Genomic DNA, 25,544 nt, shown 5'->3' with positions numbered 1-25,544 from the left:
CAAAAAGTGCCAATTAATTTTATATTAAATATTTTAGTGCAGCTTATGTTTCTTTAAAAAGACACTATATTTGAGCCTAGTCGTCTCATTTTTCATTTTCTTTCTTTCCAGGGCCTTCTAATATGAAAATTGTTAATAGAGAATTTATATTTAAGAAGTTGAAGCAATATTCTGAAAATGATTTGTCTAAAAAACTAGATATAATTCAAAATGAAATAATAAATGGCCCTAGTTTTCCTACAGAGCAAAAAGCTGAATGTCTCAAAAAAAATTCGCATATTAAATCTGAAATTATAACTAAATGGCAAGCTGCTAAAAGAATAGAGCAAGTTTTCTTGAAGAATAACTGCAAATGGCTTCAAGGCACAATGGAAATACCTGTTAAAGTCACTAATGCAACTGTTGGTCGTCCACAAAAGCCTTTTGAAGACCTGACAGATCACAGTAAACACCGTAAAACAGAACATCTAAGGACGAGTAATGAGTCTCAAGAGTTGCTGTATGCAGGACAAATGTTGCTACGGCAGCAAGGTAATTTAGGTGGAGCGCACGTAGTGACAGACATCATGACTACTCCAACGCGCGGTGAAAAGTACAAAAAAAGCATTCAGGAAAAGTAATCCGTCATCATCAGTTAGTAAACAACTAACTCCAACAAAGCTCTATCAATGTGTTGAAGCTTCTTTAAGTAGAAGACAGTATGAGATTATTCGAGAAACTTCTAAAGGTCTTTATCCTTGCTACAGTATTTTACAAAAAGCTAAAAAAGATTGCTATCCTGTAGAAGAATCCTATTGGGTTACTGAAACCTACGCAGAGGTTGTTTTGCAGGCGTTATTGAACCATACTGTAGAGCGACTTATATTATATTTAAACGATGTTGTTGAAGTTTTAACAAGTGAAGAATTGGCTTCCCTTGAATTGACATGCAAGTGGGGCTGTGATGGATCTCATCAAGCTCAATATAAATAAAAGTTCCAAAATAGCAGTGATTCTGACGCTAACATCTTTCAGTCTTCTCTAGTTACTTTGCGACTCATTTGTCTAACAAGCCATAAAGTGATTTGGCAAAATCCTACTCCTTCATCTCCTCGGTTTTGTCGTCCTATCAGGATAAGGTTTACCCATGAGACGTCAGATGTAACTAATGAAGAAATAGAATACCACAACAACATTAAATCTTTAAATCCAACATTGATTGTAAAAGAAGACAACGAAATAGTTGTAAAGCACGCTATGCTTTTGACTATGGCCGATGGCAAAGTGTGTAATGCAGCAACAAATACTTGTTCAACCATGAGATGTTACATTTGTAAAGCTACATCAAAGCAGTTCAATGATTTGTCTAAATGTAATGAAGTAAATAGGTACTGAAAATTTAAAATTTGGTTTGTTGATATTACATGCCCGAATAAGGTTTTTTGAAACATTACTCCATCTTTCGTACAAGATTACTGTTAAGAAGTGGCAATACGATCTGAAGAAGATAAAATGATAATAAATGAAAGGAAAAAAATTATACAGCAGAAATTTAGGACAGAACTTGGGCTCATTGTTGATGTACCGAAATCCCACTATGGCAACAGTAATGATGGCAATACAAGCAAATTCTGAAACGTCTGCAATGATCACAGGTATCGACAAAGGCCTCATAGAAAGATTTGCCACTGTCTTAGAGGTGATTTCCAGTGGACACAACATCAATCTTGAAAAATTTTCTAACTACTGCCTAGATACAGCGAAATTGTACCTAGAATTGTATTCATGGCACCCGATGACCCCTACAGTCCACAAAATATTAATCCATGGACCTGTGATTATTGAGCACGCCTTACTTCCAATTGGGACATTATCAGAGGAGGCTGCAGAGGCCACAAATAAACACTTTCGCCAATTCAGAGAAAGTTACTCCGGTAACAAAGCAATATGGACATTATTAATAGATTATTACTGACGTCTGACCCCTATTTAAGCTCCATTAGGCAAAGAAAAAACAAATCAAAACCTTTTAGCAAGATTGCTTTAGAAATGCTGCTTCCTTGTAATAATAAAGAAGAAGGCTCTGAGGAACATGCGGAAGAACATGATGAAGAGTGTTGAGAATATTCCTGAGACAGATATTTTCGTCTTATTTGTAAAAAAAAGATATGTATATTATTCTGCAAAAAAAAATTGCCCTGTAAATTAAACTGATTTATTTCAGTGTCTCTTTAGTAGGTAATATTCTTATTTTTTAAAGTAAAATTTTTTCTCAACTTTTCAAGCAATTGGAAATAAAATAAAACATAATTCCTGTGAGTGGAAGTACGCAAAACCAGTTCAGCTCAATAGCAAAAAGAATTACTCAACTTAGTAGTGTTTATTATTATTATTATTATACAGACAGGTTGTGAGATCATTGCCGCTATGAATATACACACCTTTCTGACTTATACCTAAGGAAAAGGAAAACATAATAATTTTAAAATAATTTTGTCTGTGTTTTTGGATCAAATACCCCTCTGTGCACTGTGAATCCTCCAAGAGCGCCCGAAGACTACCTTCAAATTCCTGTTATAACTTTACATGATATTACCTTGGGGATGTATACTAGCTTACTTCTCCATGTAAGCAACAGATTTGTCAGCTCTACTAATGAGAAATATATGATACAAAATTGGGAAACAAATATTGTCCCAGGTGTCAACATATTTCACTAGCCTTATTGTTTCTCAAGGGAAAGAAAAAAACAAAATTTAGTAAAGCTGTCTACACCTACCAAGATAGCTGTATAACCTGAGATGGTTCATGGTAAAGGACCTACAACATCCAAATACAAATGTTCCCAAGGGTAACTAGCTATGTTAGCAGCTTATTTGCCTTCACATTGAACATTACATGATTTTGCCTTCTGGCAATTTACGCAAGCCTTAAATTTCTTCTCTACCTCCTTACGCAGACCTGGCCAAGTAAACAATTAATTAATCCGAGCTATGGTTTCATCATGCCCTACATGACAACCAAAAAATGAATTGTGATAATAATCAAAAATCATACGACATACGACAATCCTCTACTGGAGCAAAAATACGAAAATTGCCTGCTTTGGTAGTTAACTTATTTAAACTATACTCAGATGTTCCTTCTGCAATGCTACATGAAATCTCTTGACACTCCTTAACCCTCTCCTGATATTCCTTGATTTTAACAAATAAATTTGGGAAATGTAATACTGACACAAAACTTCCTTCAATAGTATTCACTTTAGAATCAGATTGACTATTCCCTGAAACATAATTTTGTAAAAATTCATCCTCACAATACATCCGTGAGAGTGCATCGGCAACTATGTTCTCAGTTCCCCAGACATGATTCACCTCAATGCCGTCAATCCAACCAACCAACGTGCCAATCTACCAACAGGTTTCTTCGAAGCAGCCAGCTTAAGGCTTGGTTGTCAATAGACAACAGAAAAGGGCCAAATTCAAGGTATTCCAAAAAATGTCCCATCCCAAACATACATGCCAAACACGCCTTCTCATAAATGGTATATTTCCTTTCAGCCTTGACAACATAACTGATGCAAATTGTCCATTAATTTTTTTTCCTCTGCACCTATAGCAATGGAACTAGCATCTATATACAACTCAAATTTATTTTCAAAATTGGGTAGTTGTTAAACAGGAGGTTGACTAAGAGCTTCCTTTAGTTTTACAAAAGCCTATTGCTGTTGAGCTAGCTGAGAAAAATTTGGAATAAATTTAGTGTAAAAAGCAGCCATCCCCAAAAAAAATCTGACTCCTTTTAAGTTCTTGGGAGGAAGGAAAGATAACACTGATTTTACCTTCTCAGGATCAGTCCTCAACTTGCCATTAGAAATAAATCCTAGATAACGAACATGGTTCTCTGCCCAAACAACCTTGTTTGGCCCTTGTTTGGCTTGACAATCAATCCCACCTCCCACATAGCTTCAAGCACTTGATGGATATGATTTATATGTTCCTCAAAGATTGAACTGTAGATGCACATATTGTAAATATAAGTGAATAGAAAATCATGAACAAACTTTCCTAACACTTTATACAAGATTCTGGACATTATACAAGATTCTGGACATGGCTTGAAACCTAAAATTTACTCCCATAGGTAACCTAGTCCACTGGTACAAACAGAGTAAAAAAACCTAATGGTTCACAAGAATCAGGATGAAGTTCACACTGCTGAAACACAGAATTTAAATAGAAAATCATAAAGTACTTGGCTTGGCCAACATACTGAAAAACTGAATCTATCAAAGCGATGGGGTATGGATCCAAAACAATCTTACCATTAATTTTTCTAAAGTCAAAAACCAAACGATATTGTTTTGGGGACTTCTTGGGCACAAAAAATGCAGGCTGGCATTAACACTATTAGAATCCTCTATGACACCTTCAATTATGGAATCCGAAATATAATGTTCTCAAAACGTTTTACCTTAGATTTACCTGGTAGGTGACAGAAGCTACCAGATAATTCTTTAAACTTCAAAACTATAGGATATTTATTGCAGTATCCTAACTTGGTAGTGAGCACATTTGAAAATTCTATTTTGAGTTTTTCAATCTCCAAATCTTGAAACTTATCCAAGCTAGAAATTTGAACATTCTTATTCTGATAAGATTTTGTCACTCATGAAACTGACCTCTCTGGCAAAAACAAATTCCAAACTTTTATTACTAACATCTACCCTCGCTTGAGTCTTTGCCAAAAAATTAACCCCTAATATAATATCTTGAGATAAACCTTCCAAAACCAAAACTTAATTATCCATGAAAAACCTTCAATTTTAATCTTAATTCCAACTAAAGAACAAGATTTTACTAAACCTCCTCAGCAAGTGAGAAAGACATTATATCATCTTTGAAAACCTTTACTGACCTAATTGGGGACTTATGCAGCAAATGATTACAACAGGAGACACTCATCATTGAATACGATGTCCCTGAATAAATCCAAGTACCTCGTCCCCAAAAATATCAATAGTTACATGTGGTAACCCATACTTTATCAACTCACTGTATTAACACAGTTTAAACTTTGCAGCTAATTCTTGGCAAAAATACTGAATGTGATGACCACACAAAAAACATATAATTGGTTTTCTACAATCATTTATTTATACTGTACCACCACTCTCTTTAACAGTAGCATCATGTACTACCTTAAACTCAAAACCTTTCCCTGTCTCTGTTTTAACCTTTAATAATTTCATAAATGAAAACAGTTTCCGGTGACATGATTAGTTCTATGGAAAAATTCACACTTCTGAAGTGTTGATACTCTAGGTTTAGGAACATTCTGGTACTATTGTCAGGTATGGTGTGTGACCTAAATGAGCAATTCAGATAATGCGGATGGCTTTCTGTAAACACTGTGGCCGATGTGGTTATCCAACTAGACGAAAAGAAATCTGTGATTGGCCCACAGCTGCAGCCAATCGGAAAACACTCCTCTAAGGCGAAAGTATTAAAGGCAGAAACATTAGTAATAACCTCAGTAGATAACTCTGCCCTGATGATGGCGACTGCAATGTCAACCGAAACGTCGGTGATATATTCGCCTTGAATGTGGCTAAAACCCAGAAGCCGAGCTACTTCAGACAATGGCCACGAAAGCCTACGATCTTTATTGATAATGATTGATAATAATAATTGATGATGACAGATAATTTATTATGATTATAATGTTGGATGATGATGATATAATGATTCATGATTATGGATGATGACTGATGATTAATGGTTGATGATGATTTTTAATAATGTAAGTTGTGAGAAAAGTAACTATAAATGTAAAAATAGTTTTTAAAGCATGTAATAAAAACTGGTCTTGCAAAATGAATGTGTTTTATTTCAAAGTTCTAATTATATTTGAAGTACGTTGTTTAAGTATGTCGGCTATCAGGAACCCGAAAAGGCCCTGTAGTTACCTCGAGTTTATCTTAGCGAGTTGATCCCTTGTGGAAGTGTTCTGTTGAGTAGCATCTGGTGTGTGTCGCACCAGCTTAAACCACGGTCGAGGAAATAGTGTGTGGTGGAGGCAATAAAGTTGCTTCCTAAGATTTGATTGGTAAGCCAATTTAATATGTTACTTCCCAAGTTAACAGAATGAGGTTTATAGTAATACATATTTTGATGTCAAAGGTGAGTAAATTTTGAGGACTCACCATTAAATTACCAAATTTGTGTTGGATAAAAATTCAAACTACCTATGGTGGAATATAGTTCATAAGACAATTGCATTTTTTTTAATTTACTAAAAAAAAAGTTTTCACACATTGCATTGAACAGTACAGATGATGTTTAATCATATTACACCATTTAAGCTTGATAAATATTAAATTTACAATTCTAACTGAACAAAACTACAAAGTTAAGGAAACTGAACGGGGGCTACTTTGGGCCACTTTTTTCATGTTTTCACTAACATTTCTGTTATTTCAAAATATAATATATGGATTTTCAACCTTCAAATTGAATTTAACCAATTAAAATGTTAAAGAAGTAAACTATATTGTTTTAAAAAAATATATATATATATATATTTTTTTTTTTTTTAAGTTATTTATTATTTTTAAAGTTTTGGATCAAAGTAGCCCCTGCTTGGGGCTTCTTTGGTCCATTCACTTGATTTTATACAAATGTAATAGATTTCATAAGTTGGACCATTGTAACCCCTACCTTAAGAATTCTAATGAATTAACATTACAAATTAGCTAAAAAATATATATATATATTTTTATTATCATATATTATAACACAATAAACTAATTTTTATGAAAAACTATTTTGCAAAGCAAGTCCTTTTTCTTATGACTTGGTAAATTCTAAACTTTTAAATCTAAATAATAATCAGCCATCTTAGCAACATTGAAGTGTGTAATTTCATTAGCTTGGAAGGATTGATTTTATTTCCTTGATATCAGCCCATCGTAAACAAGAAGATACTTTTTTATCGAGCCGTATCCAGGAAATTTTGTATTTGCTCATGCAGTCTCTTGAAGGGCCTGACTCTTCTCCACTCGGCGGTTTCTTTCCTGCATTTTTGACTAGGACAAAGTCACCTTCTAAATTACTTTTTAGATTTTGGTTCCAGTAGATGTTCTTTGCTAGGCTCCGAAATCTTCACATTCACTTTCTAAAAGTTGGAGCCATTATCAGAACAACTATCATCAATGCCAATAACAAAAAATTTAATTTACCCAAAACTATTGAATTCCCCTCAAACAGGGTAAAAACTATTTTCAAGCCCCAACAGTCTTATTTATATTATATTAGAGAGAGTTTTATTAAAATTACCTAAGATATTATGAGAAACATGTTTAACATTGTTGGAATGATGAGTCATGTTTGATGCAGAATCAGAAATAAATGGTATCTAACTTGGGTAAAGTGAGCCCAGTAAAAAAATATTCAAATGGAAGTATAGCTGTTGAACAGACATATTAGGCACCATCATTTATATAACTAAAATTATTGAAGGGAGAAATTCTGTTAAGATGTGAAAGTAGTGTACATGTTCTATTTGAGTTGAAGACAGACCAACCTCGTGTTGATAACTGCCAGCACAAGTTCTAGGTGAGTCAGGTACATAGCATATTTGTACAATTTAGGAAGGCTATCCCTAGTCTCATATAAGTACTAACACTGTTATACTCATCTGATGCTTTATACTGTCGGTTCAAATAATCCCTGACCGAGCTAATACAACAGCACATCTGAGACCTGCAACAGATAAAGACAACAAATGACAACTCAATGCAAATTTTCCGAAAAATATATTTATTGGCAAAAAGTATGTACGGTACTAATAAAAATTGTTATTTAAGATTAACAAAATGAATCATTGAATTGAAACAAATTACTAACCAAGAAAATGTAGTGGTATAAAACTTGTATACAAAATGTTAAGTATCAACTAAATACTGTTAATAGAATTATAATATACAAAGCATTATATAAGCATGCATTAATTGGTTAATCAATTAAATCTGTACATTAAAATATTTACAAAAGTATAACGTTTCCAATTTATTTCATCTCCACAATTTACAATACAACCATTTGCACTCATATACAATACACTATCTATTGTATTCAACAAAATAATTTAAAATCTCCTGTCAAATTCAGTTAAATACAAAATACAAAAATTTGCAACATCAAATCTTAAATGACTTTCTAGGAATGTAATAGTAACCTTTATAATTTAATACAAGTTAAAAATTTACCATATAGTTTCAAAATATTACATTTATATGAAAAAAAATTTCAATTTTGGAGTACCAAGTGTTTACTTTCCTATACAGGAGTGTGATTTTATGTAAGTTACTTCAAGCGCATGAAACAGTAAAATAAATCATCATCATCCTCAATATTTCACTGATTTTTTTGTACAGATGAAAACAACTCTCACTTTTCTTTCACACAAAAAAGTCATTATTTATGCAAAAGTAGGTACCAAGTTGGTTTCATATGTAGTAACAAATCACATTGGAAAAACAACAGTCTACATGCTAGTGTACGATGTCAATATGAACGCAATTATTCAATTCTTTCTTCATTCAGAATGCCTTTAAGTTTACTAAATTATGAAACTTTTTAAACAATCCAAATACATTATAAAGAGTGCTTTTTTTTGTGTACTCCATTTCAATGCACTCCAGTATGATTCCCTCTCTGTGCACCGAGATTTACCTTAATCCATACATCACAGGTGACCTTCAGCCCAGAACTATTGCTTAATGGTGCAGCCCGTGCAGCCATTACGGACTGCCACTGGGATGGCATCATCGCTGAAGCAGATCCACAGGCCAGTACCTTATCTCTCCACATCAACAGTCTTGGCCAACCAGTTCACAAACAATCCACACTTGCCATCCTAACAACGTTGTTAAGCACTATTCATTCCTCCTGTAATTTTTGTTGGAAAAATAAAAAACATACGGTATACATTAACTTTGTGCGATTGAAAAATACTAACAATAATTATCTGAAGACACTATTCCCCAAACAATGGAATGTGTTAAGTATACAGAGTAGTTTTTTTCTGAATGCACCCTGAGCTCCATAAAAAGACAGTGTACACATACTCCTTCTCGACAGTATGTGATGGTTTCCACTTGCTACGATGATAAAACACAGCGAGACAAAGCTGCGAACATGTCCAAGAGCTCACCTCACATCCAGCAGATGTGTCGTCAACGCGAGGAAGGCAAGATGCGGGAACCTATCAATAGGCAGTTTGGAGGAGCCCGCGAAGAAGTGGCAGACGACCCAGACTTCAGCTTCAGGCTGAACACTTAGTGTACACATCCTATTATTTCTTACGGGACTGGCCACTGTTGTAAAAAAAACTCTGCTGCTTTAAAAAATTCTGTTTAGAGCATAAAACAGCTGATGGTTAAGAAGAGCATTCTACACACTAGTTTTTTAACAATAACAAAAAACTACACCCAAATGCCCTTAAATGATTAAATGACACAAAACATGTAAATTAAAATTTTAGATGCTTTAAACTGTGCTCAAAACATAAATTAAATTCACATTACCACAGATAACATTTAACAAAATTAATTAATTCAGCTCACCATCTTTCCAGCAATGCCAGCCTTTTTTTAAGATATAAATCGAAGAATTACAGTTGCAATGCAATGAAGCAATTCAAAACTCAAGAGCAATACCACGAGACACAAAAAAATAGATAAATAAAACATAATTTCATTGAGAACTTATCCAAAAAAAAAAGTATATAACAATTCACACAGCACACAATCATGCAGATTTGAGAATTATTCCCATTTCTCCAGAATATGAGACAGTCTCAGTGTAAGTTACAACACAAAACCTTTTAATGCTTAATGATTGTTCTCAACCAGACTTACAGTATTAGCAGCAGCCGGCACCACTATGCCGGTCAGCTGACTGGAGGATACTCAACTATTGCACACAGTATTACGGTACAGGCAAACGTTCCCTCTGCACACAAGTGCACACTACATTACCAATTTAAACACTCATTCACAAGTGGGGATAATCAGAACTTCCACTACACTACATGTTTCGAATGTAATCAAATGCATTGTTAATGAGGAAATATTTAAAACTACTATGACAGTGGGAATCATAAAAGGGTACAAAATTTTATTTTAATAAATAGCTGATATAACATACTTAGTTTAAAACAGTTGTATTTTAACTGCATAGTTAAATTAACTGCACGGTGCCAAATAGCATGTATATTTTTATGCTTCGGTCAGTTAAAATTTCTAGCAATAATATATGATATAATCTACAGTAACAAAACTAAGGAGTTTTCTAGTTTTGTGACCTAAATATGAAATAGCTAACAACTTCCTCCAGCCACGGTCAGAGCATGCGAGCAAGGCCTGGGGATGGGGCTCAGCGGTGAGTGATGGCTGGACCGGTAGTGGCATGTGAGAGCACTCGGCCGCCAGGCAGGACGAGGCAATGGCATCAGTGTTCAAGGCTCTTATTGTTATTAAGTGCTGCAGCTGGAAATTTATCAAGATAGCTCTCTCTTATATATTGTTTTGTCACCAGATGTTTGATAAACATTATTTCTAGCTGCAAAATGTCAAGAAAGTGATCATAATTATGAACAATACAACTTTTATCGCTATTATATAACACCCGGAAAATGTATTTTGACAAAATATTGATAAAAAACAAAACCTTACATAAAAATTAACAACAATACTAAAATGAGATGGCATGTGAGACCAAGCTAAAGTAACAGGCAAGAGTCTACTAAGTTAGCTTAATGTGGTAAATGAAAGAGACTTTCCATTATTGTGCTGTGGGACACAGATGACTTCTGTATGTAACAAGTAGAGATCAGGAACATTTGGCAAAAGGCTTGTTTACCCTTGTGCTGCAAGTGCGACAACTCTCAGTTACCTGGAGGACACTGGGCCAATGAAGGGTTCTCGGTAGTCGTGCAGCTAGGGTCGAAGGTTCCAGCCCATCACTCTGACATCGCTCACATCCAGGAACACTGAGTCGGTATTTAAATGATTAGGAGCCAACTACACGCACACCTGTAGTGCCTCTGTGCACGCCGTACAACATGAAACAGAACCACAGCACTACCCAGTCACACTCTCAGCTAAGGCCTACTCGGGCACACACATGTGCAGAGCTTCACGAGAAACCAAGCTATTTGAAAACTGCTCGACACATCCGAGTGGTGTTTACTTACGAAAAGCATTTAAGAATAGCTGAGGGCGGATGAGTAGTTCTGTTTATGTATTTTGTTCTGAAACTTTATTTTCAGGACAGTGAAAATGTGTAAAGATTGTGTTTTCAGAATAATATTTAGGCACGAAACTCCTGGTACACATTCTTTAAAGCATCCAAAGGACTTGCATTACACCTTTATTTTCATTTATACGACATAAAACGTTATGGACACCTCACAAATATCATAGTTGCCCTGTGCACGGCGAGAACTGCACACCAGTCCATAGCCTTGCCCTTAGAGGCGCTACACATATAGTTGTGCACATCCCAAATAACAAGTACATGCATGCATATCATATGGAAAATATGTACCTTAGAAAAATATGCAAAACACTAGGAACATAAACCATTTATACTTCACAATTAAAGTATGTAAATAAATAAATAGTGGTTAGGTTGCTTATTTTTAAATAAAATGTTAAAATACAGAAATGTGTCCCAGCAGACACAATTTTGTGTTTGAAAATGCAAAAAAAATTTTAAGAAGTTGTATTCTGATAGTAGTTTTACAAAATTATTAGGTATTGTAAAATTTTATTTTAAAATTACTTAAATTTAAACAATTTTTTTTACACTGCATTATATATTCCATCTCAATCATTCACGAATAAGAACATTTAAGATTTAATTTTTAAAAAAGAAAGACATAAATAGCAGCAAATACTGATGCATAGGCAGGCATTTACAAACAAATATTTCAGTTAAACCAAGGTCAAATTTTCTGTTATAAGTGAATAAAATAAAAACTGTGTCAAATATTTGAAAATATTTTCACATAAGAATATAAAACAACACTGTTAACTATTACAATAATTTTCTCAGATTAATAACTTTCTACAGATTGCAATATTAGAAATAAAGAGCACTACCAACTTCACCATGATAAATATCAATAAAGTTGTACACATGAACTTATGGAAGGAAAAAGACCCCCTGCATGTCTAAAATCCAAAATCAACACAGCCATAAACCAAAAACATCACAAAAATATTAAATCAATAACACACTGCGATAAAAATTATTTTTTTTAATGGCGATTACAGCTCAAGATATAATTCTCTTACAAGTAGATTACAGTTACCAATTACTATGATGACTTAAAAAAGTGAAAGATCAAATTGATCTTAAAAAACAAAAACTGGTATTTTGAGTTGGTTATGTAAGTTTCTGCATTGAAAAACCAACTGTTGCATGTTATTGTGGAATGTAACATGTGATGAAATAAGATAAAAATGTGAGCGAGTGTCTCAGTCCTCGACAGTAATGTGTAGACATCTAACCTTGGTAACGAGCAAATTCATATGTACTCATTTTACAAATAACCTTATAATATAAAAATTTGACACCAAATTAAACATAGACTTCTTAAAAATAACACCAAGTGTGACGAAAAGTATTCATTTTAGGGAAAAATTATAAAAATGTTTACCCTTTACAAAACCTAACTATAATTCTGTTTATCAAGACGCTACTATTGATTTCTTAGGGCTAACCGAACAACAGGAAAAAGAATGTGTCGCATGTAAACGCCTCAACACTGAACATGTGACATTTCCCCCTAGACCGGAATTAACATTGCTTGCTTTTTTAGGTTTTACTTCTTTAGGTACGTTGATGGTAAATTTTAGTATGCACCAGAAATGCAACGAAATAAGCGAGCATTACACACCATTAATTTGACAGGTTGAAAAACCAACGCGCATGCATGCAGGAACTGCTATAGCCACGAGTCGAAGTTGTAAAGTTTGGAGGGACCCACGTGTGGCAACATGCACCAGTATAGATTAACTTTCGCAGACATCGGGGGTTGGTGAGCCAAAGTATAAAAATACCTATAATTTATTTGCTAGAAAAATTGTGTTGGGACAAACATGGCGACAAAGATATTTAACATTTTGTTGTTTCTCTAAATCATTACAAACATGGCACTATCTTTCAGATATTTTTCAAACTAAAAGTTGTCCAATAGATCCCGGTTTTGGACTTGTGTTCTGACAATGAATTTTTAGAATACTGCCCATCTTGTTAAAATTCATTAAACAGTTAATACTATAAAGTTTCAACACATGTTAGAAGTTATACTTCTATGACATTACTAAAATATTAACCTAAAACATTTTAAAACACATACTATAACACTAAGTAAATGTTTGTAAAATAGTTTTTGCCAAAATGACTGAAATCAGTCTGTAAATACTTCCTACAAATAAACCTTTTAACCTTTCTGAGCTGAATCAACATTATTGTATAATATTATTATATTATGTTACTAAAAAAATTTTTATAATATTTCCAGTGGCAAGAATTAACCGTATCCCTGCAGGTCAACAAATGCGTGTTCTACCACGAAGCTATTGGAACAACTTGAGTTTAGGGAGAAGACTAGGTATTATCAACAGTGTAATGCCATTTTCCTAATGTATTTAAAACTTGAGATAACTTTTCACTATGACTATTTTACTTTACCAATTATTTACCAGGGTAGTTTCATTATTATTAAGTTTTATTTGACACACCAATACGTTTGGTATGCACCCTAATTTTTACGAAACTAAGTTTATATGGGTTTATGTTGCTATACGTGGGTCCACAATCTTTGTCCTACAATACCGTTCATAAACTTCCGTTCCATTTTCATGAAATTACTCCTGCCATTTACCGAGAGCTAAGATGTTTACACATTTTAAAAAATGTATATACATGTAATTAAATTTTTTTTAGTTACCTTTATAAGTAAATAAAATTGTAGGAATAAAAATAAAAATATTTCTGTTTCAGTTACAAATTACATAATTACTCATTACAGCTACTTTGATTTCTTGTAAATAAAAACTTTTCAGTACTGCACAAAACAACCCAATGGACCAATGGTTAATCACATTTACTTGGAAAATTGCTCCAAGAAAGCTGGCACACTCTTGTAATTACAGTAATAGCTGCTAATTTCTGAAAATATTTCAGTTATGAGCAAGCATCTCAAATAAAAATGACACTTATTCAAAAATAGTAAAACAAAGTTACGTACAACAAATGAAGAATACAAAAATATAGCGACATAAAACTACACACGCAATCTAAGACAATAAAATAAAAACAATGGAATGTAGTTTCACAAAGTACATCACTGAGATCCAGCGACCAGCACAAGGCATGGCTAATAATGAGAACCTTTTACTCGCATCCTTGTGGAACTCTGGCGAGATGCACACAGTCATGTGAGATACAGTAAATAATCCCTCTTAAGAAAATACCACTTAAGAAATTTTCCTACATAATAAGTTTAAATAGTACAATTATACCCTTTTAAAAACATTTCTCTGTTAATAAGTCTCGAGGTCTTGAATACCTTGAAAAACGCCATAACACAGATTTATTGTTCTTTAAAGAGACATGAGTCTAAACTAAAAAAAAAATCACATTTAAAAACTTACCTATCATCATTATAAACAACTAGAAACCCAGTAATTTTTGCGGATAAATATGATGCGAGTCTAAAATTCTACCCATACAGGCTTTCCTACTGGCTGATTCATTACTATAAAATTTCCCCGTCTTTTGAATGGGTTGATTTGGTTCAGTCACCCTCCTGCCAGCTGATGGTTGACTGGTCTGCAGACACAGAGATCCAATCAGCAAAGCAATGGAGAGGTAAACATGTTTGCAGTTTACATCGCAACCAAAAGAATCTGCGAAATTTCTGTCTCTCTAATTATAACCAATACAAAAAAATGGATCTCCAAATGTATGTTAAAAGCATATATATTGATCATTACCCAGACAAATTAGTAAAATAAAAAATTTTCACAGAGGGTGTAGAAAAACTACAAAGGAGTCCTACTAATTCGAAAATCTGGCTAATCCAAGCGAGTTTAGTAAAAAAAATTATTTTAAAAAAAACTTTGGTTTTCTGAATTTTAAAATTATTTTTGATCTCTTGACCCAATATCAAAATGATTAGTGATTTTGTAATTGTAAAAGTGTTATAGGTAGTATTATGTGATAACTTAATGCTTATAGAAATGTACTTTACTACATGGTGTTGCATTACTGCAATAATTTGACTAATCTGAAAATATGGTAATCCGACCAGCTCTCAATTCCAATCAGTACGGATCAGCAGAACTTTGCTGTAGTTTCAAAGCCATCAGTGACTATGTTTCAAGGGACATTATGGCCATGATCGCTAACACGTCACTCTCATACGGTGTGGAGATGCCAACACCTGGTGGCATGACTCACATTCACAAGCTCAGAGTCTACACCCCAGAGGTTCAGATTCCACTATAATCTTGGAGGTCCATTCGCCTGAAGCCTCTATGCAAAACTACATGATGTAAAACCTACTTGTACCTTTTTGTGTGCAGGAAGAGGGAGGAGGGAGGATAAGGGGTACATATGCCCCCCCCCCCCCTTGAAATTCTAAGAAATCTTTAAAAATATATCATTCCCACCAACAAAAGGAATAATTTGAATGCAAAAAGCGAGCAAAAAGGTTCTATTCCCTCCTCCTTCCGAAATGAAATTCTGCGTATCCTCCTGCTGTCCTTGCCTGTAGTTGCCGTCTTGTGAGCACTGCTTTAAGTTGTTATCACTGACTAAAGGGGTTGGAGCCCGTTCTCGTCCCCTCTTGCCTCACAGCATGTTTCGCAATGTGCAGAATGCATCTCGTACGCGAGCAGTAATGCAGGCCACAAGTGAAGGCACGAAGGAGCAACGAGATGGCCTGTGCAGGAAAGTAGTTGATAGTACCCACAGTCTTCCACAGCAATTTCACGTGATTTCTTTATTATATTAGTAGAAAATTTCACATTGCAAACTAACTCAAACCCATTCCATTTAAATAATAATATTTTTTTTTTATTTCATGTCCTTTTATATGATATATTTAAATGTCACACAGTTATGCACATACAGTGGATATCAGAAACACACGAGTCAATGTGAGACATGCCGGGTGCTGGGATTGAACCCATGACCCTTGCCACACGAGCGTGAAGCCACGGCAACAACCACCATTGAAGGCCCTCCCGCACCATTAAGGGCCCCGCCTACCTGGGCACAGATATGGTGCGCAGAGTTTCAGATGAAACCAAGCAATCAGTGTGGTCCTGTTTAAGAAAAACATTTATGAATTTGCTGAGAGCAGTTGAGGATTTCTTTTTCTGTATTTTGTTTTTAAAATGTATTTTTAAAAGAGCTGAAATAGCAAAAACTCGTGTTTTAAGGACAATTTATAGGCATGAAATATCTGGTACAGATTCTTGAAAGCATTCATTCAAAGGACTTGCATTTACACCTTTATCTTGATATCTCGGCCAGTCCACAGCCTTGCGGTAGAGGAGACACAGCGCTAGGAGCACCGGCGAGCGTCGCAATTATCATCCTGCCTCTCTGGCATGGATACAACCCTGACTGGTAGGGCCCCTTAAGCATTCGCTTCACACGCCATATTGACATTTTTGTTTTTCACTAATTGCTGATTTTTTAAGAAGAAATATTTAGAAAACAAGATAACACAGATGAGTTTAGGCTGTGATAGATTATATAGTGTACTGCTACACCATCCGCAGGAAACAATACCCGTGAAAGCATTAGAAAATGAATCATTTCAAAATAACTTTCGAATGTTAAAAAAGTACAAAACTTAAAAAAATTAATTATATAAATTTGATATTTTAACTTAGCATTTAATGGTATATCATATATAAAATTTTCTAAGGCTTTCCTATCACACATCACTATTGATAAACATTTACAAAATATGAATAAAATGAAAACCAGCCAGATTATGAAAGTGTTAAGTGGCTATTTCCAGCTTTAAGAATAATATTTGTGAATAAAGAGAGCACTATGAAACATAATAGAACCCAATAATACCCTGCAATGTGGTGCCTATATTTTGATTTCACAATATTGTAACAAGTTAACTAACAGGGTACTATTAACACACAGTTAATTGTGAAGTAAGAAAATACACAAGTGCATATGTATTTTTACACAACCATCTCAATATCAATATATGGAGAAATATTTATAACTATATTCATAAATGTGCATGAGTAAATACTAAAAACCACAAATTTATACATGAAACATTTTATCATAACAATCTTGGGTCATTTATTGAGATTTAACATAATAAATTATAGCAGCCAGTATCATTTAGGTCCTGTTATAGCGGTACTAAAGTTCCTACCGCATAATATAAAAGTAAAACGTTTTACAAAAATAGTGACACAGGAAAAAATCCAGTTACTCTACAATGATTCCAGTTTTCCCTGCAATCTATAGTAGAGCTATCCAGAGCCTAGTAACTTAATCATATAAACCATTCACATTAAAAAAAAAAAAAAAAAACTAGACACTGTAACATAAATTCTACACAGCAGTAGCATATATCTTCTTGAGACATCTGCCCATAAAGGGTGCAAATCTGTAGTAAGTAACAAAACAAATGATTGAGACCATTTCTTGATCGTTAAGAAATCTAAACCTAGTAATATCTTTCGCATATACCATTCCTGGTATAAACTAATGTCATAGAAAATTCTCAAGAATGGACAAAAAAAGATGAATACATAAAAACACAACAGAACAAGCCAATATCAGTTAATGTCAGATGTTACATGGCTATGCATGCCTAGACAACAGAGAGAAATGTGGAAGGAATCTAGCAGGAAAAAATGACATAGACAAACACAATAAGCTGACAAAGACGAAACAGTTACAACAAGAACAGTAAATGCAGAAAATCAACTTCTGACAATACAGCAATGCACAGATAAACCCAGCGATGAAACTTAAAGTGTAATCTGGACACAACAACGGCAGCACGGCTAATACAATAGTATTTCTATGACAAATAAGCTGCGACATTTCAGGATTTGAAATCTGCTCCAATCAAGCACCAACTCTGATTGTAGACGCTGGAAAACAGGGGTTTTATTGTGTTTGACCTCCTCTCTTGCCACGGCCAATGACAGGCAAGCACTCCCCTGATTGGTCACGCACCTAAGAGCTGATGTTACTTGCTGGGTCATGCTGCAAAGGTTGTTGGTTGGCAATAGCTTTGTAAACAAATTAGATCCTCTTTCGATAAAAGGAGACATATGTATTCTTGATACGACAACCAGCTAAACCAGCAATGGTGCGTACAAGATATCATGTTCAATCAACCTTTCCACAGCAAGAATCATTCAAAATATGTACTACTAAAAACAGCACCTACATACTACTTCAAACACCATGTATACTATACATTATGTTATATTTTACAAACTCTAACAAAATATGTACAAAATAAATTTCCTTCAAATTGGCATTCTTTAGGTGTTATGACTTCACAATGGAGTTCATTGGCAACATATCAACTCATATTGTTGATGCCTTGATACAAGATATCATGTTCAATCAACCTTTCCACAGCAAGAATCATTCAAAATATGTACTACTAAAAACAGCACCTACATACTACTTCAAACACCATGTATACTATACATTATGTTATATTTTACAAACTCTAACAAAATATGTACAAAATAAATTTCCTTCAAATTGGCATTCTTTAGGTGTTATGACTTCACAATGGAGTTCATTGGCAACATATCAACTCATATTGTTGATGCCTTGATACTTGATACCTGAAAGAATCAACATGAGTTTTGTTGCCTATGATAGCTAGCAATAGGGCCTAAGTGTTCCACCAGCTACTGCTGAGTCTGAGTTTAGCTGAACTTACTGACAACAAGAAATTAATAAGACTTCATTTCAAATGAAAAGTCGTGCTGGTTTTTCTCTATAAAAATTTTATAACTCTGTGGAACTTTACCACTATAAGTACATTTTATTCAGCGTTATTTTTGATGTACATATTTTATTCTTATAAATAATCTTTACAAAATTAAAAATTATTTATTAAAATTTTAATGCATAATAAACTATAGCCATTCTTTTTATTAAAAGTATTAAAAATATTGAGATTATCTTGCTGAAAACAGTACGGCCTAACAAGTATCGAGAATTGTAATTACGGTAACTGTCCAAACACTATAATTAATTTTTACAAAATAATCATATACAAATATTGTCATGTAAAAGAAAATTTCTATTCAATATTTCAGACTGTTTTAGTTGTCGAAAGTGCTTACTTAAGCACAGGTATGAGCCCCTACACTTATGACATGTTCTGTTCTACCAAAAGTTTAGCCATTAATTAAAAAAATTATTCTTTGACACATTCAAACTGTGTTTGGACTGATAATGTGTACAAGCACATCTCTAATATGCAGCTCATCACAACTTCGGAAACTACATTGAGTCTCAACTCTTCTGGTTTAAAAATAAAACATTCCCAACATAAGTAATACAAATTATCTTCAAGAATTGTATAGCTTAAATTTATATTTTTTGAGACTGAATATGGTTGACATAAGTTTTCTTTCACACTTTTACATATTAAAATAGGCTACTGGTAAGGAATCAATGCCTTGTCATAGGAACATGTATTACCTTAATCTAGGTATATTGCTATACCATCAAATGAAAGGATCGTCACCTCAAATGTGATAAAGTCAAGTCCCATTAAGTGCCTCGCACTTAGAGGTGGTGAGTCAGACACACAAGCCCCTAGCACAACTCATGCTTCTGGACACTGAACAACTAAGTACGTATGTCTCTAATGGAAGAGAATGGGTAGATCTAGACCACTCAAACAGGCATACAGGATGGTCCATCAAAGATGTAACTGGCACATGCGTCAGGTGTCTCACCGAGGCAGCGACCCATGTATAACATTGCAGCTAACAAGCTACAAAATAAGTACTTTTTTTTTTCCACTTGAATTTCCACTCACTCTTCTCAACACACAACTAGTCTTACCATCACATGAGAATAAACTATTAACCAATCAATAATGCAATCAGGCCCTGATCCACCACTTAACATAATACAAAATAACCAACAGGAGCAGTGCCTGTCCACAGTGCAAGTGCGCAGATAGTCAGGAATGTTACCACAGATATCGCAAGTGCTCTTTACGTCATTCTCGAAACTGCGAGCTGCAAAGATGTAAGCGGCCTACAACTGCACCAGTGTTTGTCTGCAGTAAAGGCTTCGCACCAGAACAAAACCAGTTCAAGTGGGCCACTCAGCATGCCAGGGCTGACTTCTGGGAAGGCACTCCAAGTCTGAGTACCCTCTCTCCAATAAAATCGGGGGAATGAGACTTAGTGTCTACATAGTAATAACAGGATCTAGGAATTCACAGGCGTAGCTAGGATTTGTGGGAGGGAGGTCAAATGAAGCTATATCAAGAATACATTTTTAACCCTGTTTTTGGGGGTCTGAGGTAAGTTTGGAATGCCCCCCCCCCCCCCCCTCTTCACTCCCCACTTTACTAAGAAAAGTGGCTGGTCCAATGTTCCTCCCCCACAAAAGTTTTTTAAAAGATGATGCTTTAGTGTGCATTTTTGGCTATCTGATGACCTGTAAATGCTTTCTTTCAAACATGACACTTACACTATGTACTACATACTGCTTATGATTGTGTTCTAATACATGTTCAAAGAGGAGGCTGCATACTCTAAATAATTTTGCATATTCAGTGACCATAAATTGAACTTTATATTTGTTACCTATTTTAAGGTGGTTTATGAATTTCTTTATCGGAGGGGGGCCATGGCCCCTCCCTGACTATGGCCTTGTAAGTATTGGATTGCGACTAAGTTAATTATAGTTATACATCCATCTTTGGTAAGTATTTAATATAAAGGAAGGCAAAATTTACTTAATAACTTAATAAGTCTTTTTAACCATGACATCTCTTACCCTTCTGTGTAGGGAAAAGGGGGGGGGGGGATACATACCCCCCTGGATCCGTTTCTGTCTGAGATCTTCATGTGGGCATAATAGTATTCAAGGACAATCTCATGTGTGTAAGGACAGGCCTACTTAGTATATAGGTTAAGAACAGACTTTTTGAATAACTAATAAATATTAACAAGTTCAATGCCAGATGCACACCTAGCTTAAAAAGTGGTGATTCATTTTCATATCTTTAAATTATTAAAAAAAATCTGTTTTCTGTCTTCAACATATAGCAGTTTTAAGGTAAATCGCACATGTAATAACTTAACAAATGCAAAAGTCAACTTGATCGTTTTGCCCTCGCTCGCACATGCACACCTCTAACAAGGTATTTCCACCCTTATTAGACAGACCCGTTAGTAGAAACATTTTATGCAACCACTACCAACAGCTTGCTGTATGTAGAAAAAGTACAAGCCAATTAGTTGATTGCAAATTACAGCCTTTGACAAATGAGATAGGTAGCTCAATAGTATTACAGTGGTGTTAGTTATCTCTGACAAGCAATTATCAGCTATTTTTAACAGAATTAGTTTATACACAGTTTATACTCATAGCAAAAGCTATTACTTAATTTGTAAACACAAAGGCAAGTAATAAACTTTAGATTAAATACTTACAGCAAGAAAATGTTTAAAATTAGTATTCTGCATATTTACTGCCAACAAAACTTTCTTTCATAAATTAAAATTGAAACAACTTACTTGTTTGCTACATAAACATTAATTAAGAAAAAACAAGGGGGGGAAGTTAGCAAACAGTAAAAGCTTTAGTGTAGCAGTGAAATGCCTGTCCATATATGCCAATTGAATGGTTCAAAACCAGTTGTGCCTCAGCCCTTGACGAGCTGCCCTCTTGCTGCAGAACAGGCTTTCAGTCTCCTGGCAATTATGCACATTTAACCTACTGGCTAAGATAAATAAATAAAAAATATATGCAGCAACTTAAGAAAACTAAAACATTAACTTGCCAGAATGCTTTCATATGCATCAGTAACTTTTCAAGTTAATTCTGGAAAGTGTGCCTTATATATTATATTGTTATTGTAGGTAGCAGTGTGTGGTGGTATTTACAGTGACGTACAATGACTCACACATGCCAAATACAAATGGTGAATACTAGCATGTAACAGCACAGCCAACAAGTTAAGTACCATGCCTACAAGGTTACTGATGGTTTAGTCCCGCCAGCCATCACATGGAGATAGCACTACGCCTCACAGCAGCACTCAGCACGGGGTTCGGGTCAGGCTCCTCAGTAATGATATTCACCTTGACCCACTCACGGTTCGCACTGGACTTCTTCAGGGCGTCGATGACCGCCTGGACGTACAGGCCGTCCTCGAAGGTGGCCGCCAGTGCCACCGGCTCCTTCACCCAGCCCCGCTTGTCCTCCACCGGCAGGAACGCCTTCCGCATGGCCCCGATCATCTTGAAGAGACCCTTCATGTACGGGCGCGGGATCATGCTCGCCGCGGTCGAGTCCACGGGGGCACCGCGCTGAAGGTCCTCCACGTCCAGGTATATCACGTCCTCCTTGGAGGCCCCCGCCTTGCGGCCGTACAGGTCTCCCCCGCGCACCACCAGGTGCCCGGCCCGCCCGCACACCAGCACCTCCTGGTGGAACAGCCCCGGCAGGTGACTGTTCAGCGTGACGGTGACCAGGGTGCCGCCGCTCATCTCCAGCTGGAAGCTGCAGAAGTCCGGGCTGGAGACGTGGCGGATGCCGCTCACGTGCTCCGTGGTCTTGGTGAAGGTCCTGACCACGCCGTGCACGCGCTCGGCTCGCTGCTCCGTGAGGTGCGACACCAGGTCGATCACGTGGCTACCCACGAGCGTGAGGATGCCGCCGCCCATGGTGGCGTCGCACAGCCAGTCGTACGAGTCGTGCAGCAGGCTGCCCATCTGCACGCGCACGTCGCACACGGTGATCTCGCGGACGCCACCCACGTAGCCCTCGGCGATGGCGCGGCGCATCTGGCAGAAGGCGGGCAGGAACCTCAGGCTGTGGTTCACCACCGAGATGAGGGACGGGTAGTACTGCGCCGCGCGCACCATCTTGAGCGCCTCGCCCTGGCACAGCCCCGCGGGCTTGTCGCACAACACGTGCTTGCCGATGCCCAGCGCCTTCACGGCTATCTGCGCCTGCAGGTTCGGCGAGCACATGATGAAGATCAGGTCCACGTCCTTGCGTAGCAGCACGTCGTCCATCCGGTTCGTGCAGAAGGGAACCTCCAGTTCCTTGGCCACTTCCTCGGCGGCGGCCAGGGTTCTGCCCCATATCGCTTCCACCTTGAAGCCTTTGTCGCGCAGAAACGGCACTATCACCTTAACCACATTGCCAGTTCCAAAAACGCCGATACCAGGCAACATTTCAAACACCACAATAAAAAAGTTAAAATCCTTTTTTTTTTTTTTTAAATCATGTCTGTTCTACCGTGAACGCCATTAAGTACCCAAATTGTGTTCACACAAAAAAGGTAAGGTATGATAATCACACGAAATTTTTGTATGTCGTATCAAACATACGTGTATTCAATACTAAGAAAAAATCACGAACCACCCTGTTTCATTAACTGACATCATCAACAAGCATGACAACATAAATATTTACAAAAAGATACCGATAGACTACAAAAAACATAGAGTGGTCATGCATGGAAAAGTACATGGATGCTGCGTAAAGCCACATATTAACCAGCTGATAGTCAGCGCCATGTTGGCGGTTTACCCCACATTTTATGGGAAGAATTGTGGAAACAATGCCCTATTTAATATAAGTGACTGCTTTCTAAGAAAAAATTCTTTTCTAAACGTAATAGCTATCATCCAAATTAGTAAACATAATTTCTGTAAAGCTTGTAATGTCATAACATAGTGATTGTACAAAAAATAGATTATTTAATAAAAATTGGTTGTCTGTAAAGTCGGGTTAGTATAACGTGACGTCTAACAAAACATTGATGAAATGATTGATTCAGAAGAAAATGAAATATCATATTCGGCCTGAGAATGAGTCGTAATAGGTTTTTTCAACCAAACCATTTAGGCATTAAAAATGTTATATTCTTTGACGAAGAAATTTTTTTTAAATATTTACATATTTTGTATGATAAATTTTACCTCTGCATAAAATTGAATCATTTTTATTGAATTATCACTATTTTGTATGGAAACAAAGAAGGAGTGAAATGAAATCTACAATTTAATTAATAAATTTGCCATCAGCCGGGGTTTCGGGTGCGATTCCCGCGGCGAGTCTAAAAAGCTGTACATGAAAATTGGAGTGTTTTCCGGGAGGGCGCCAGGCTAACTCTGTCATCTAACCGTGAGTGGGTCGATCGGCCCCAGCGTGTCCCCTAGACTCGGTGGCTTGACTTGGAAAGTAGCGACGGCCGGGTTAATCCCTGCACCGTAGAAGAAAAAAACCGACCCGGAGTCGAATGGGGAGTTGCGTTGAAAAATGTATTTGGTGATGACTATCGTTACCAGTCGTGAGGAATCAGAGAAACAAAACTTGAAGGCTCCCCACGGTACGCGCACGTCCGCTCCGGACCGCGAGCTGATCAGAACTGCTATCAATGGTTGGCGTGTGGAAGGGGGGGGGACACTGCCTCCATGCGCCAAGGTTACGCCGCTCGTCTCATCTGGGTGGAGACTTGGCAAGGAGTGCGTTCCGCCAGCAGGAGCTAGTACTGCAGGCTGAGGCCGGGCTAATGGCCTTCGGTCGGTACGACGTCAAACGCCCCCCCCCCCCCATCCCCTGAGTAAGCCCGGCCTTGCACGCGATCAGGCTCTGCGGCGGTTTGCACCCCTAGCATGTCGTTTACTCCCCATCCTGGTGCCTGGGGTGGCTGCGGCTGGTGGGGTTGGTGCTCTGGACCTGGTGGCTGTGGCTGGTGGGGCCGCGTGGAGGTGTGATTATTGTGCAGTGTTGTGGTGGTGTGCAGTGTTGTGGTCGTGTGGTGGTGTGGTGTGGTGGCCTAGTTTTCACAGCATGTCCAGGCGGTTGGGGCGCAGGGCGGTCACAGGTGGTAGTACGTGTCCACCGGTGGTCGAGTTTCCTCCGTCGTGCCCTCGAGTTGCGGGGGCCACAGTGGCCCCTCTGGCCCCCCCCCCCCCCCCCGAGGTCGTACTCGGCCAGATACCCCGGGGGCCGCCTGTCCCTGGCGGGTCTCATCACTTGGCGTGTGGGCGGTTCGTCGGGCGCTCCTAATGGGTTGTGAGGTGTCCGAGTGGTGGTCGTGGTGGTGTTGTTGTGGTCTTTCGTCGGGGTTGTACGGCGGTTGCTCGCGTCGTGGTTGTTGGATGGCCCGCTAGAGAAAGGTTGCCTCCTTCGTTCGGGTAAACCCGGGGTTTCTCCTGCCTCATCGTCGGGTTCCTCCACGACGGGTGTTGT

At 36.9% G+C, this 25,544-nt stretch overlaps 1 protein-coding gene across 3 annotated transcripts; it reads right to left on the bottom strand.

The window, feature by feature from the left end:
* Positions 1–890: 890 nt before the first annotated feature.
* Positions 891–23,792, bottom strand: LOC134531166 (glucose-fructose oxidoreductase domain-containing protein 2). 3 transcript variants are annotated; one of them, XM_063366792.1, is made up of 2 exons: positions 22,418–23,792; positions 891–7,745 (listed from the first exon to the last, which is right to left on the bottom strand). In XM_063366792.1, exons 1-2 carry the CDS (start codon positions 23,516–23,518, stop codon positions 7,722–7,724), a joined length of 1,125 nt encoding a protein of 374 aa, XP_063222862.1. In that variant the 5' UTR covers positions 23,519–23,792; the 3' UTR covers positions 891–7,721. The 3 variants fall into 3 exon arrangements, with proteins under 3 accessions (XP_063222862.1, XP_063222861.1, XP_063222860.1); XM_063366791.1 differs by lacking the exon at positions 891–7,745 and adding an exon at positions 7,786–11,091; XM_063366790.1 differs by lacking the exon at positions 891–7,745 and having other exon boundaries at positions 14,285–23,792.
* Positions 23,793–25,544: the final 1,752 nt, after the last annotated feature.

Source organism: Bacillus rossius, chromosome 3, assembly GCF_032445375.1.
Source record: "Bacillus rossius redtenbacheri isolate Brsri chromosome 3, Brsri_v3, whole genome shotgun sequence".
Taxonomy (NCBI): domain Eukaryota; kingdom Metazoa; phylum Arthropoda; class Insecta; order Phasmatodea; family Bacillidae; genus Bacillus; species Bacillus rossius.
This window is presented reverse-complemented; position numbering and strand designations above follow the sequence as displayed.

Bases quoted from the DNA above. Each gene is read 5' to 3' on its own strand.
- LOC134531166 (XM_063366790.1), bottom strand. From the start codon at position 23,518: ATGTTGCCTGGTATCGGCGTTTTTGGAACTGGCAATGTGGTTAAGGTG.